The sequence below is a fragment of the Diceros bicornis genome, chromosome 37, assembly GCF_020826845.1.
Source record: "Diceros bicornis minor isolate mBicDic1 chromosome 37, mDicBic1.mat.cur, whole genome shotgun sequence".
NCBI lineage: Eukaryota > Metazoa > Chordata > Mammalia > Perissodactyla > Rhinocerotidae > Diceros > Diceros bicornis.
In genome coordinates, this window is record NC_080776.1 from 8,872,242 (window position 1) to 8,888,004 (window position 15,763).

At 37.7% G+C, this 15,763-nt stretch overlaps 1 protein-coding gene across 9 annotated transcripts in view; it reads right to left on the minus strand.

Moving 5' to 3' along the window:
* The window catches only part of USP37 (ubiquitin specific peptidase 37), an 89,770-nt gene that overhangs the window by 20,307 nt on the left and 53,700 nt on the right, over nt 1–15,763 (minus strand). For 8 of the 9 annotated variants that reach the window (XM_058532986.1, XM_058532985.1, XM_058532989.1 and 5 more), the window contains 5 exons: nt 15,564–15,643; nt 12,744–12,908; nt 10,531–10,596; nt 7,672–7,813; nt 5,162–5,417 (listed from right to left, as the gene is read on the minus strand). In XM_058532986.1, the coding sequence (XP_058388969.1) occupies nt 5,162–5,417; nt 7,672–7,813; nt 10,531–10,596; nt 12,744–12,908; nt 15,564–15,643 (709 nt within the window). The remainder of the gene's footprint in view (nt 1–5,161; nt 5,418–7,671; nt 7,814–10,530; nt 10,597–12,743; nt 12,909–15,563; nt 15,644–15,763) is intronic. The other variant, XM_058532988.1, reaches the window with a different exon arrangement.

The following is a 15,763-nucleotide window of genomic DNA, read 5'->3' on the forward strand; positions in this document are numbered from 1 at the left end:
GTCAAACGGACATTTCAAGTAGGCATTTCAATATACAAGTTTAAAGATAGGGACGAGATCCAGGCTAGAGATATGAATTTGATATTTCATCAGTATATGAGGCTGTGGTACTATATGAGATCACTTAGGAAGAGAGCTTACGTAGGAAAGAAGAGAGCTAAGGACAGCATCCTGGGAATACTCCAACAATTAGAGTTCTGAGGAGGGAAGCAAAAAAAAAAAAAAATAAACCTGAAATAACTAGTTGGTTTAATAGGAACAAAAAACCCAACCAGTGTGCTGTCAGGGAAGCTCATAGAAAAAAGTTTATAAGGTTTCAAATGTTAAGGAGGGAGTGGTGGATTGTGTGAAATACTGTTCATGTAAACTTGATAAACACCCTTTCAGTGGCATGGTGAGGAGGAAAGCCCACCTGGAGAGGGCTGACAAGAGAATGGGAGGTGGTAAGAAAGCAGAGAGAAGGAATAAAACAATTCTTCCAGAGAATTTTGCTATGAGGGGAGCAAAGAAATGGGGCAGTAGCTGGAGGGGCACGTAAGGTCCTAAGAGGGTTTTCAAAGATGGGTAATATGAAGCTACAAGGGGAATAATTTAGAAGAGAGGGAAGACTTGATGCAGAAGAGAAAGAGTACAACTTCAACAGAGAAGGTCTTTGGAAGGCACAGTGGCTGACATTTTAGAAATGAACGGAGGGACTGGCCTTAAATAAGAACAGGGATATTTCCTCCATAACAAAAGTGAAGGCAGAGTTTTCATCTGATTGCATCTATTTTCTTTGAAAAGTATACAGCTAAGTTATGAACTCAGAGTATGTGTGGAAGGAGAACGGCAGATCTGAGGAAGAGATCACAGAAACCCAGAAAAGAAATTTACTAAGCAAGTATAACAAATGACTAGTAGCACTTGGGGCCCGTTTAAGAGTGTAGTCATGAATTTAAGGAAAGTCTAGTCTGCAGTTTTGTGATTTTTCTCCAGCAATCTTCAGCTGCTTGGGTATAGGCATGGAATAAGAAGCTAGTTCAGTTGGGGTTTTGTCAGGCTACTGTGACAGACGAAAAGAGAGGAAGGAGATAAAAGAGTACTAAAATATGGAACATAGGCTGGGGAAGGAAATGATAACAAGAGGGAGGTGATGAATAGCAAAAAAGTAGAAGTCAAAGGATTGGAAGTCTTAATGATAATGAGATCAAGTAATTGTTGAAATAAGAATATAACACTAGGTGAGCTGGAAGGAGAGACAGGTCACAGAGATATTTAAAATCAAGATTTCATGAGTGGTACAGTTACTGATGACAACAAAGTCTAGGGAAGTGGTTCTCAAATTTTAGCATGCATCAGAATCACTTGGAATCAATACCCAGAATGCTGAGCCCCACATCCAGAGTTTCTCATTCAGTAGGTCTGGGGTGGGGCCAAGAATGGCATTTCTAGCAAGTTCCCACATGATTCTGATGGTCTGGGGACACACATTGAGAAGCACTGGTCTAGGGTATGACTTCTGTCAGTGATAAGATGGGGTAGAAGAAAAGATCTTTTGAATTAAGCTCAGGAACTGAGAAACTAGGCTGTTGTTGGATCATTTATGAGGATGGTGAAGTCCCTAAGAATGTTGATGGGAGTGACTGGAAGGTAAAAGACAGCTATAGAAAAAGATAATAGGTGGCAGTCTGACGTCATGTACTTCAAAAAGAGCTGGGATTTTTGTAGGATGAAAGGAGTCAAGCACTTGGAAATGGCAGTGGGTAACAAGGAGAAAAGCTATCCCATCTCCAGGCTCTGAAGTTTTAGGGTATGGGGGAAAAACAGCTTACACTTAAAGAACAGTAGCACAATCCATACTGGGAGCCTTTCAAAGAAAAACTGGCCTTGACTAGAGACTAAAGAGACCTAACTACCAAATGCAGTGGGTAAACACTGGGTTCTGGGTTAAAAAAACAGAAAGTATAAAAAAATATTTTTGAGACAATTGGGGAAATGTGTATGTGGGCTCTAAATTGGAATTATATATGGAATTACTGTTAATATTCTTAAGTGTGGTAATTGTTATGTAGGAAAATTTCCATATACTTAGGAGATTCTGAAGCGTTTTAGAATGTGTCATGAGGGCTGGCCCCGTGGCTTAGCGGTTAGGTGTGTGCGCTCCGCTGCTGGCGGCCCGGGTTCGGATCCCAGGCGCGCACCGACGCACCGCCTCTCCGGCCATGCTGAGGCCGCGTCCCACATACAGCAACTAGAAGGATGTGAAACTATGATGTACAGCTATCTACTGGGGCTTTGGGGGAAAATAAATAAATAAATAAATAAAATTATAAAAAAAAAAAAAAAAAGAATGTGTCATGATACCTGCAATTTCAAATGGTTCCATTCAAAAAGAAAAGTGTGTGCGTGTAGTCTCCAAAGATGGTCTCCAATGAACCATGCCTACTGGTATTCTTACTCTTGTGTAGTCTCCCTCACAGGGAATCTGGGCAGATCCTGTGAGTGCTTTAACCAAGAAAATGTGGTAGAATCGATTTTGTGCTAACCTTGTGCCTAAACGTTAAGGAGGCCCGGCAGCTCCCCCTTTTGCGCTTTTGGGAACCCTGAGCTATTATGTAAGAAGGTTGGCTACGCTGCTGGAGAGACCACACAGAGGGGGAGACTACAGGAAGACTTGAAAAGAGGAAGAGAAGAGGGGGAGGGAGACAGGAGTGAGGGGAAGGGAGTAACGGAGAGGATATCTAGCCACCCCAGCTGACCCTTCTAACCAACACAACCAAGGTGCCAAGGTGGGCCATCTTGGATGTTGCAGCCTCGTCAAACCCCAGCCAACATCACATGGAGGAGAAGAACTACCAGCCAACACCAGTCAATCCACAGAATTATGAGAGATATTAAAATTATTGTTGTTTTACGGCACTAATTTTGGGGTAACTGCTGCACAACTACACGCACATACACTGGGGGCCGGGGAGAGAGAAAGTAAACATGATAAAATGTTAATTCATGAATCTAGGTGAAGGGTATTCAAGAGTTCATTGTTTTATTCTTCAACTTCTCTCTGGATTTGAAAACTTTCAAAATAAAAACCTTATGGAGAATTTGATCATATCTAATCATTCCTTAGAATTACTGTTAATATTTAAAGTATGATAATGGGATTGAGGACATGTTTTTTAAAAAAAAGAGTTCTTATCTTTTAGAGATACTGAAATCCTTACTGATGAAATGATCTAGTATCTGGGATTCACTTCTAAATAATCCAGGGGATGGGGTGGAGAAGGAAACTGGGATATAGATGAAACAAGACTGGCTTTTTATTAATATTATCATTGACACTGGGGGGAAGGTTCATTATACTCATCTCTCTACTTTTGTTTTGGCTCAATATTCTCTATAAGTTTAAAAAAAAAAGAATTGCAGGACAAGCAATGTCTTTAGGTTTCAGTTACAGTAAGAAGGCAAATGAAATGGTGAGGTTAAAACAGCAGAAAACACAACAATGGCCTGCAACCAACTGGGGAAGATGGTAGCTAAAGAATAGAGGATCTTATATAAGGATATAAAGTACTTATGAACAAGCTTGCTCTTCCCAAAGCTACTACAGTTATAAACCACCTGTGATTATTAAGGATTTTGATAACCTCAGTGTTCTCCTCCATGGGCACAGATAATCCAGAACTAATAGTACATAAGAATAACTTCCTTTGTTAATTTTAGGGAGACACAGGACTGAGCAAAGAATTGAAAGGAAGAGCTGAAAGCAGGAAATAAACTGGCAAGGGACAAAAGCACTAATATTAACCAACAATATCTAAGGGCAGTGATTATAAGTTTAATAAGAGAAGGGGATTTCATAAGGATACCTGCATCGAGAGGGAAAAAAAAAAAGGAATGCCTACATACAAAAATCATCAGCTTTTTGTTTCCAGTTAAATTGAGGATATACTAATTTTTACTTCACTTGCATATAAAATAATTCAAAATTGAAGAGGCCTTAACCCCAAGAATATAGCAAATAATTTTGTGATATACTACTATTCTCTTCATCTCCAAAATCCTAGGCTTCATGCACTGAAACACAGTAGCTACAGAGATAGACAGATAGATAGATATAGGTATTAGGGATATCAGAAGAAAAAATCAGAGTTGGTCATAGGAAGAGGTAGGAAAAATTTTCTACCTAAAAATCTTAAAATACTCATAGTGCAAGGCAAGGAAGCTCAGCTCTGTTGTTCCCACCAATAACCTGAGAAATAACAAAATATGAAGAATTACTACCACAAAAATAATTTTTTATCTGTATAGTAGTTTATATTATATGTATATACTATCTAATACTCTACTCACAACCTTCTGAAGTATGTCTGGTAGAGCCCCATACAGAGTTAAGAAAATTGAGTTTCAAAGAGGTTCAATTACCTATTTAGAAATTCATAGCTAGTAGATGGTATAGCCAAGACTAGAGGCCCAAGACCTGATCTCTTGGTTCAGTGGTCTTTCTACCATTATGAAGGGAAGAACCCAAAGGAGAATGGAAAAATTGAATTATTTATACACTAAAACTTGGTATAAGTTCAGATATAGAAAAATGAAGAAAGAACTATACAAATTCTGAGACAGCAGTGATGAGAGAAAAGTGACCAAAAACTAACACAAACATTTATTAAACACGTGTAAGAATACTAACTTTTCTTTTGATGCACACCTAAAGGGATATGGCATACTTTACCACCAGTCTTTGGGTACTACTCACAATATTTACTTCTCATTTTTCAAATTGTTAAAAAAAAAAGCATGGGCTGCCTGGTGGCGTAGTGGTTAAGTGCACGCGCTCCGTTGTGGCGGTCTGGGGTTCGCAGGTTCGGATCCCGGGTGCACACCGACGCACTGCTTGTCTAAGCCTTGCTGTGGCGTAGTCCCATACAAAGTAGAGGAATATGCGCACGGATGTTAGCCCAGGGCCAGTCTTCCTCAGCAAAAAAGAGGAGGATTGGCAGCAGACATGAGCTCAGGGCTAATCTTCCTCACCAAAAAAAAAAAAAAAAAAAGCATGAAAATATTATTAGCTCTGTTCTACAGGGCCATCTCACCTCCAATTATTTAGAAGCCATTTGTCACTACGAGGCTTTGGAACACAGTTGTGCCTTGTTTAACAGATGTTTGTCTTCATTAAACCTACCTGGCTCTGTGACTATTTTGGGCTTCTCAGTTTCCATAGGGTCTGGATTTTCAGGCATTTCTTGAATATCATCTTCTGCAAATCCAGTATCTGGGCTGCTGGTTGGTTTATCATCATCTTCATGACTCAGAGACGGTGAAGCTTCTCTCTTACTTATCTCTAAAACAGCTGCCAGAAGCTCTTCTTCGCTCATTCCGTCAAATCCTGAGTTTTCCAATTCGGATTTATCAGGCTCTATTTTGCACGATTTTGAATCCTGAAGAAGAGAGTTACTTTTAGGGGAAACCAGGATGCCTACAAATATAGCAATCTTAGAGTTTAAAGGGAGAAGTTTATTTTATTTCCAAAAAGTTTCCTTTCTTTGATGCTTTGCTTATTTAACAATCAATAACCAATATATAAACTTACTGGCAAGCCTAATTTTCTATTAATAATAACTATATAAGGATACATGTTTATTTTCTTGATCATAATAAGTGTTAAGTATGCTCCTTCTAGAAATTTGGATACATAAAAATAATAAAATTCACTCAAAATCCTTCACTCAGAGATAATTACTACAAGTATTTTTGGTGTATTTTCTTCCAGATAAGTTGGATCATACTGTAAATATTCTGTCACTACACCTAATATTCCTTTTTAAATGTTGGCAGGTCTTGTTCATTTTTTTAATAAATGAGAAAAATAAAAACTACATCAAGATTATATAAATATTCAGAAGTTATATTCTGAATAACTTTCTCTCATTTCTGGGAGAATTTCTGACTTTGTCATTTCTCAAACAAGGTGAGCAACCACAGACTACCTCTAGCTTTAAAGTAAGATGGGAAACGAGTCAGATTAAAAAAAAAACCTACTAAAATAATTACGTTATCTTACCAAACGGGAGGTTTAAAATCAGTCACATGAGATGACGCAAACTCCCAGAAAAGCTTATATCTTCCAAGTATTAACTATCATTATACGTCAAGATAGAATGATGTAGCTATGCCTTCACACGCATTATTTAAACCTTTAGATTACCTGGACAGCCTGTTGACGTAAAATCTTTATTACGGTTCCCCCATATTAACAGTTAGTACCAAAATAAAGCAAGTAATTATTTGAGGACCAATGTGCAAAAGTAGCTCTGAAGGCTAACAGGAGAAAGCAATTTATGTAAAATTTTCACTTCTTAAAAGTCTCCCAGTGGTATACTGGTTAGGTTCACGTGCTCCGCTTTGGCGGCCCAGGGTTCTCAGGTTCGGATCCCAGGCGCGGACCTGTGCACCACTCATCAGGCCATGCTGTGGCAGCATCCCACATATAAAAAAATAGAGGAAGATGGGCATAGATGTTAGCTCAGGGCCAATCTTCCTCAGCAAAAAGAGGAAGATTGGCAACAGATGTGAGCTTAGGGCCAATCTTTCTTACCAAAAAAAAAAAAAAAAAAAGTCTCAATCCTGGGGGGCCGGCCCAGTGGTGTAGTGGTTAAGTTTGCGTACTCTGCTTTGGTGGCCTGGGGTTTGCAGGTTCAGATCCCGGGCGCGGACCTAAGCACTGCTTGTCAAGCCATGCTTGGCAGGCATCCCACAAATAAAGTAGAGGAAGATGGGCACAGATGTCAGCTCAGGGCCAATCTTCCTCAGCAAAAAGAGGAGGATTGGCAATGGATGTTAGCCAATGGCTAATCTTCCTCACAAAAAAAAAAAAAGAAAGAAAGAAAAGTCTCAATCTGGAAACAACCTAAGTGTCCATCAATGGATGAATGGATAAGGAAGATGTGGTATGTGTCTATGCGTATATACTGGAATACTATTCAGCCATAAAAAAGAATGAAATCTTGCCACTTACAACAGCATGGATGGACCCTGAGGGCATTATGCTAAGTAAAATAAGTTAGGCAGAGAAAGACAAACACCATATGATCTCACTTTTATGTAGAATCTAAAAAACAAACAAACCAAAAAAACCAAGCTCACAGATACAGATTGGCAGAGGCAGGCAGGGGAGGTGGGTGAAATGAGTGAAGGGGGTCAAAAGGCACAAACTTCCAGTTACAAAATAAATAATTCATGGGGATATAATGTATAGCATGGTGACTATAGTTAATAATGTTGTATTATACATTTGAAAGTTACTAAGAGTGTAAATCTTAAAAGTCCTCCTCATAAGAAAAAAAATTTTTTTGTAACTACGCATGGTGACAGATGTTTACTAGACTTACTGTGATCACTTCACAATATATACAAATATCGAATGTACACCTGAAACTAATACAACATCATATGTCAATTTATACCTCAAAAAAAAAAAGTCTCAATCCATCTTTAAACAGACTGGTTTTGTGGCTACAGAAAGCACACTCTTTAAAACTAGTATTTGAACATACCCATTCAGTTTATGATCTATCTTGTATATTTACTAAGTTTGCTGATGCTGGTTATGAAAGGCATTTGTTTGAACAGCAAGGTATTTCATATCTTTGCTATACAAATCTTCGTCAGATATTTTGATGAGATATTGCTTACTTTTTCCAGGTCTTCCTGCTGCTGTTCACTGCCTGGTATTTCACAAAGTCTCTGGTTAAGGGCCACAGAGCGTTTTAGCTCATCCTCACTGTCTGAATCAAGGCATAAAGCAACGGAGCTCTTGGATTTGAGGGTGAAATTCCTGTAATTTAAGGAAAAAAATCCTATGTAAGTCTGATAAATAAACATTTGTCCTAGTTATTCTTTTGATGTATAAATACCAAAATAAAACAAAAAGCTTTTCCATTATGGAAAACGATTTAAAAGAGAAAAAACAATGTATCAAAAGAGGTATATTTAAGCATTACCTTTGCCCCACTCCAAAAGAGCCATGCTTTGAAAATTAGACAACTTGTGTGCTATTATACATCAGTAAACCCATCACTTTGTGCCTTTTTTCTTTTAATGATCAACCCCAAGAAGTCTGTTACTGTCTTTATAAAGCAAGTGCATGCAGACATAGCAATGAAGAAATGCTGACAACAGAGTGCACAAGGAATAATTTTTGATCTTTCGAATTATGATCTGTGTACTTTAAAATTAACAGTAACATTCCACTTATCCAGTTATATGTAGGTCAGACTTCTGGCAACTTCTACCTTCCAGGACACAGAAATTCAAAAGTAAGAAAAAAGGCTTCTGAGGAAGGCAGGAGTTTCAAAGCCCATGCACTTTACTCTTTAGACAGGGACCCTTCTTTCCCAGGAAATGGTGTATAAAATAACGTAGTTAAGGTCGTCAAGAAATGAGAGCTAAGAAATGAGAGAGAATAACCACAAAAAGGGCAATAAAGAACTACAAAGTCATTTAACATAAAGGGAAACTGTCTTGTAAGAATTAAGAGCCTCTGAGGGCATTATCATATTAGAACACAGTGCAATAACTAATACTCATAATGCTGATTTTAAGTCAATACAATAGACTTAAATTACCTTCAGTATATTTTATTTAAGAAAATGAGGAATTCTGTAAGGTTACAGAGAATATAGCCATCTAAAATGGTTAAACATTTTTAAAGATTAATGCTTAAAAAGGCAAGCTTCAGTTATATAAAAATTCATTTATATGGAATGTCAAATATTCTTCAATGATACCAGATAAGTAAGGTGTTACTGTGTTGTCTTCTCAGTGAGCTGGAAATAAACTAAAGGAAAAAGTGGTAAAGGTCAAAGAGCATGAACTTTCTTCAATGGAGGTTAACATAAATTCATATGCTATACTAAAAAAAAATGTAAAATGGAAATTAGAAAATGCAACTAATCTAAATGTGAAAACTGTAAATAAACATATAGAATGATGGCACCAAGAAGTAAGAGGCCACAATGGAAATCAGGAGGGTTGCGTAGCAATGTAGATCAAAGAAAAGAGGCACGTGGTCAGTGATAAGCCCAACATGGTCTGCGGCTGAGAGCAGCCAGGATATCACTGCACTCCAGCCGGAACACCTGAAGAGCCTCCCATGATGTGTTCGAAAGGGTTTTTAGTATAACTCAGAAAGCCAATCAGCCACCTTAATTCCTCATTTCTGATTTCATGCTCACCAAGCAAAACTGAACATATTAATTTGTTTATTCACGTAAATATTTTGCTGAAGGAGGGTGACACCTGGCTACTAATGTACCAGGGTCAAATGTGACAAAGGACACTGTAGAAGAAACAGTGGTATTCTGGTTCATGACTCAGCCTCTTTTAAGTTTGATCGGCATGACAGGTCTTCTAGGGCCTAATCATCCTTTATTGACCAACTCTCAAACTCTCATACCAGTAGACCCTGGAGAACAGATGACCATGCCAAGTATAATGATGCCCAATGAAACCATCTCTTTCTAGAAACTATAGTGATTTGGTACATAAAGAGTGCATTCCATTAATAGTTACTATATTCACAGAAGGCAGCTTGCCTGTAGTAATGAAAAATATTCATCTTGTAAATGCATCACTTGCTCACTTTCTAAGCAGCCAAGTGGTATTGCTCATTTGTATCTTGAGAACGGGCAAGAGTATTCATATCGGTACCATTTCAGATTTCTAGTCATGTTAGTCATCTGGTTTTAATTGCACTGAAAAATAATTAACAGGAGGAAAAGAAAATAGCAGTTCCCAAATGTCATTTTATGGTTATATAAGCCCCCCAAAAGCCCTTAAACAACAAAAGCGTCTCCCTGTAAAAGTACTCTGGGACGGCAAATTTTTAGAAAAACTAATTTTAATAAGACAAATGACAACGAAGTCATTTAGAATTGTCTAATCAGGAACTGTGGTTCTAGTTAAATCATGGAGGAGGTATACTAAAAAAAAGATATTTGCTTCACTTCTTGGACATACTTTTGGTCTTAAGCAAAAAACATAAAACATTTGTAGAATAGCTACATCCCAGTGTGTTTTCCTGTCCCCTTTCAAAATAGCTCCAGTTCAGTGTCTAAGACAAGAAGCCTCAGACTGGCTAGCAACAGGTGAAAAGATATTTTGGGATCTCCATGCATATCTTTGAGGAACCCCTTTATACCAACAGGGTTATTTTATCCCTTCAATCCTTAAAATCCATTGTCATCAGTCAATTTCTAGAGTTGTGGGATGAAAACATTACATATTAACAGATGATTTAAAAAGTTTTAAAACAAAATTTTGAGAGGATCATCTGAATTTGTTTCACTGTTAAAAACTTGTTATACCCTTGATTATAAGCAGATTCAGGAAAATTTCAAAGCAGATTCAGGAAAATTTCAAAGTATAGTAATACAGAGCAGTTACCATGCAAAAAGAGAGACAATAAAGAAAAAGGGAGGGGATAATTGTGGAAATTAGGTAAGCCAAATCCTTAAAAATACAAATTTTGGGTACACAAGAAATATAACTCACTTTGAAGGTGTAGAAGTGCTGGTGATGCAGGAATTCACCATTTGAGAGGCTTTCAATGGTCTAGAACTATCGAAAATTAGAAAATATATAATGTATACAATTACGTTATTAAAAATATATATTTAACTTATAAAATGAATTATTCTGTACTATAGTCCCTTATATATCCTCTTGAAAAGTAAATAATCATACTACTTTTACTAGCAATAGAAGCCAAAAAAGAAAACAAAATACCATCTCTAGGCTTTCTCTCATCTAATGATCTAAATAAACAGCACTGGAAATGAAGTCAAATGTAATACATATGAAATGAACAACTTGGGCAAAATTATCTTGTCTCAGTTCTTTACTTTTAAGCAATAAAATAATAATAGCTCTCATTTATTGAGGACTTAATAGATGTCAGGCACTGTAGTAAGAACTTATATGTTATTACCTCATTTAAGGTTCACAAACACCCTATTCTTTTCCCTACAGACAAGTCAAAGATTTGTCCAAAGTCTTTAGGCTTAATTGCAGACTCTGGCAGCCTGGTTTCAGGCCTGTGATCATGAAGAGCCTACGCTGACGGTACTACTGAGTGCCAGGGAGAGCAACAGCTCTACCAGCCGACAGCAGTTTGCGTCAAGCAAAAACATCTACTCCAAACAAAGGCCATAAGAGAAAACCTAGAAACACTAAGACTCTCTGGGAACATGTCTGTCTTTATTAGAAGACCCACTGAGGCCATTAGTGTAAACTTGTATGATGTAGTATATATTTCAATTATGTTTTTTTTGTTTTTTTTTAATTTTTATTTATTTATTTTTCCCCCAAAGCCCCAGTAGATAGTTGTATGTCATAGCTGCACATCCTTCTAGTTGCTGTATGTGGGACGCGGCCTCAGCATGGCCGCAGAAGCAGTGCGTCGGTGCACGCCCGGGATCCGAACCCGGGCCGCCGGCAGCGGAGCACGCGCACTTAACCACTAAGCCACGGGGCCGGCCCTATATTTCAATTATTAATCCAAGGTGACATACATTTTACAAAACTGATTATGTTAGCAAATATTCATTCACTTTCTGAAATGTCTTTTATTCCACTTTAGCCAAGAGACCTGGCTCTTCCAGCTACTAACTGTATGGCCTTAAGAAAGTCACCCAGGGGCCGGCCCAGTGGCGCAAGCGGTTAAGTGCGCGCACTCTGCTGCGGGGGCATGGGGTTTGCCGGTTTGGATCCCGGGCGCGCACCGACACACTGCTTGGCAAGCCATGCTGTGGTGGCGTCCCACATAAAGTGGAGGAAGATGGGCACGGATGTTAGCCCAGGGCCAGTCTTCCTCAGCAAAAAAAGAGGAGGATTGGCAGATGTTAGCACAGGGCTGATCTCCTCACAAAAAAAAAAAAAAAAAAGAAAATCACCTAATCTCCTTGGATCTCTTCTGTAAAATTAAGAATTCAGACAATATCTCTAAAATCCCTTTCACCTCTAAAGTCCCAGAACCTCAAGATTCTACCAAACTAGTGTTCAAGTATAAAAACGAACTGCAATTTATGGCTCCAAAGTAATGCAAGTATGCAGAAGAAAGAGCAACACTCAGAGAAGTCCTACAGTTTCCCCAAGATACATGATGAGCAAAATCAAAGATAAAGGTTATTTCTGTTCTCATGAAAAAACTTCTAAGAGTCACTGAAGTTCTTCACTTACATTGGTGATAACACATTTATGAAGACACAATCTATTTGTATAACACGTAGTATAGTGTTTCTCAAATTTGCATATCCCAAAGAGTCAGCAAAGGCATTTGTTAAAAATATCGATCCCCAATCCTTATCTCAGATCTACTGAAATAGAACTTCTAGGGAAAGAACACAGGAATTGGTATTTTTAGTGTTCAGGTGACTTTTATGATCATGCAAATTTGGTTTATACTTCCAAAATATATCAAACTGCCTTCTAGTGATCTAAAAGAGTAAGAGCACTCCCTAATAAGGTAACTTATTATGAAAGGCAATTAATGTACTTGGAAGAATTTTGTTTAAGCATTTAATTCAATTACTTCAATCAGGCAGTAATTTAACACAAAATCGCAAAATAAAGCAAAATTAAAATCTCCTTCTTGGTCTGATTTTACCTGGGAGTCATGTTATTCAGTTCACTCATTCTTTTGATGAGATACTAAAGCCTTTCTACTTCAAAAAGGAAGGTAAAGAAACTCTCTCTCAAGGACTTACATTGCCATATGTGCACTCCAACCAAGGGTGAAGGGTGGTTTTGTATTTTCAGTGCAATGAGATGACAGGGTCAGGTATCTTGGAATGATGACTTGCTGCCCAATCTTGTTGTTCAGCGATAGAGCGACATTGAAGCTATACCGTTTCAAATGAAGAATGAGGATCCTGCAAAACAGGAGGTGGGTGATGACATTACTAGTTCATACACCGTAGAGGTAGCTCTCTTAGAGGTGAAAAGAGATCACTGTAACTAACCAGGTTAGACAGCTTTTGATATAAAGAACACATTTGGCCAAACTAAAGATCCTTCGAAGAACATTTACTGAATACCTGCCATGTGCTAGGCACTGTGCTAGATACTAAGAATACAAATAAAACACGGGCATTGGCTGGATTAGTGAGGTTTGGGTAAAATACTTATAATATTCCTAGGAAAAAACCCCACCAAATAAAACACATCATACAAGAGCACTAAATTTTTAAATCCTGATATTGATACTGGGTTAAATCCTTAAATTATTTACTTCCATGTCACATAGTTTACAAAAAAAATAGGTGTTATATAAGCACTAGCAATAATTTAATTAAAGTGTTAAACAGGCATTATGTTTGATGGTGAACATTAATTTTTTCAAGATGATTTTCAGGCCTGCCCCATGGCTTAGTGGTTAAGTGTGCGCGCTCCGCTACTGGTGGCCCAGGTTCAGATCCCGGGTGCGCACCAACACACTGCTTGTCCGGCCACGCTGAAGCCGTGTCCCACATACAGCAACTAGAAGGATGTGCAACTATGACATACAACTACCTACTGGGGCTTTGGGGAGAAAAAGGGTAAAAAAGGAGGACTGGCAATAGATGTTAGCTCAGGGCTGGTCTTCCTCAGCAAAAAGAGGAGGATTGGCATGGATGTTAGCCCAGGGCTGATCTTCCTCACAAAAAAAAAAAAAAAAAGATGATTTTCGACAAGAACTATTTTTATTTCAGTAGAACTTGCTCTGGAGAAAGCTAAGAGAGAAACAGAAAAATTTCTCCGCTTAGAAAAAAGTTCTACAAAATTTACATGCCAAATCTGGTTTGTGGGTCCGAAAAGGCTTTTAGCTCTATAAAAACCTTCTTTTTAGTTACTACTGTGGCAATCTTTTCACCTTCGATACAGAACATAATCTCTGCCAGAGGGACTAAATATATTTATTCCACAGCCCACAAGACCACTTTCAGAGATGGGAATAAACCTCAATTCTAGGCAAAAATAATGTCTAATTTATGGAAAACTGTTTCCTTTCTTACCGTGTATACCTTTATCACAGAAGTCACAAACTCAAAAATTTGTAAACTGAAGTTATCAATTCTATTTCTCTTTAAAAAGTATGCTAGAATCCATAACCTTCAAATTCATAACAACTTGAGAGAACACAAGGATCCAGTTGATGTGAAAAAACTAAAACTAATGTCAAATATTTTGACTAAATTTTCAAATAATCCTACCAAAATAAAAGGTACCCTCAAACAGACAGATGATAGTCAAAATCACCAATCTATAAAGATGAAGTGGACTAAAAATGAACAGATCTGATAAAGATACCAGGTCCTTCAAGAATAAAAGTAGAATGGCTTTAATATGGAAATGAACAAAAACAGAGCAAGTCTAAAAATTACGATTTATGATACGAAGGCTTCTATTTCACGTAAATTTTGAATAAATTAACCTTTAACACAAGTGACCTACCAGAAAAAAAAAAAAAAGAAAACCAAGGAGAAAAATTTCTCTATTTTTTTTTTCCCACTTGAAAGACCAAATAGCTAGACAACGGGAAGGGGAACAGACATCAGCTTGCCAGGTCAAACATGTATTTTCAGTTGTACACTGGTCTCCTCAGTTAATGACAGCTGGTAACAATCAAGCCTTGGCCTTCAGATTTGTTCCCACCACCCTCCTGCTTCAAAACAATTAGGAAAGAACAAGTCTCTTAAGCAAAAACACAGGCCACGATCAACATAATATGGCTATGATTTAGAAAGTCATTTCTTTAAAAGAAATTCATTTTCTAGAAAGGTGTAGTTAATGGAATGTAAAAGAATTAGTCTCTAAGGGCAAGATTCCAGAAACTCTGCAATTACTCATAGAAAATGGAAGCTAATAAAAAAAAGTAAAGCACTCTGCAGGCAAAGTGCCGCATAAATACTTAATGTTAATAATAACCTTGCTTGTGGTTGAGATCTATTCTTGGAAAGAACTAAAAGCTGCCCTATAATGACATCATAATTTTTCTAACTAGTTTGGTTTTACATTTGTTTATACAGAGCTAATACAATATAAGTTAATTTCATTCCTAATTCAGAATTCTTATGATTATAGGACACTCACCAACTTATAAGATCCTCTGAGTAAAGGAATGCACAAATTGCAGAAAATTACTCTTCCTATTTTATTTTCAGGCACACCTGTGTACGTGTGTGTAGCAGATTTTTACTGGGATGAGAGAGGGAGACTACAGCACAATACAGGACAACAAATTATAACTGAATGTTACACATCACTGAATTAAAAATCTACTAGCCAAGTCCCTATCATTATTCCAAAGTCTCCCCAGCCACATCCTCTTGTTGCCATCTTCTTGGGACTCTCAAGTTCCTTCTCCTCTTCAGCATTCCAAATCCTTTTCCTTTCTTACGCAAGAGCGTTCTAGCTTTCCACCCTCTACCCTCTTCATATCCCAGCTTTGCTGACCTTCTTTATCAACCCATTTTGGTAAGCCTCACTTACTCAGTAATATTTGTAAGTACTTTAAAGAAGAAAAATTGAAGAGCAATTAATTTTACCTGGGTAGCCTGTTGAACTTGTGCCTGACAAGAGCACACTTCCCACCACACTTCTCACAGGAATACTCAAGTTCTTCTGCCTGTAAAAAGACAAGAGGGAAAAATAAAGAAGGATGAAGCTGAACAAGCATTACCCCATTAAATGCTAATAATCTTCCCTAGTCATACTAGTTCAGTGGAATGACAACTCCGACCAGTTT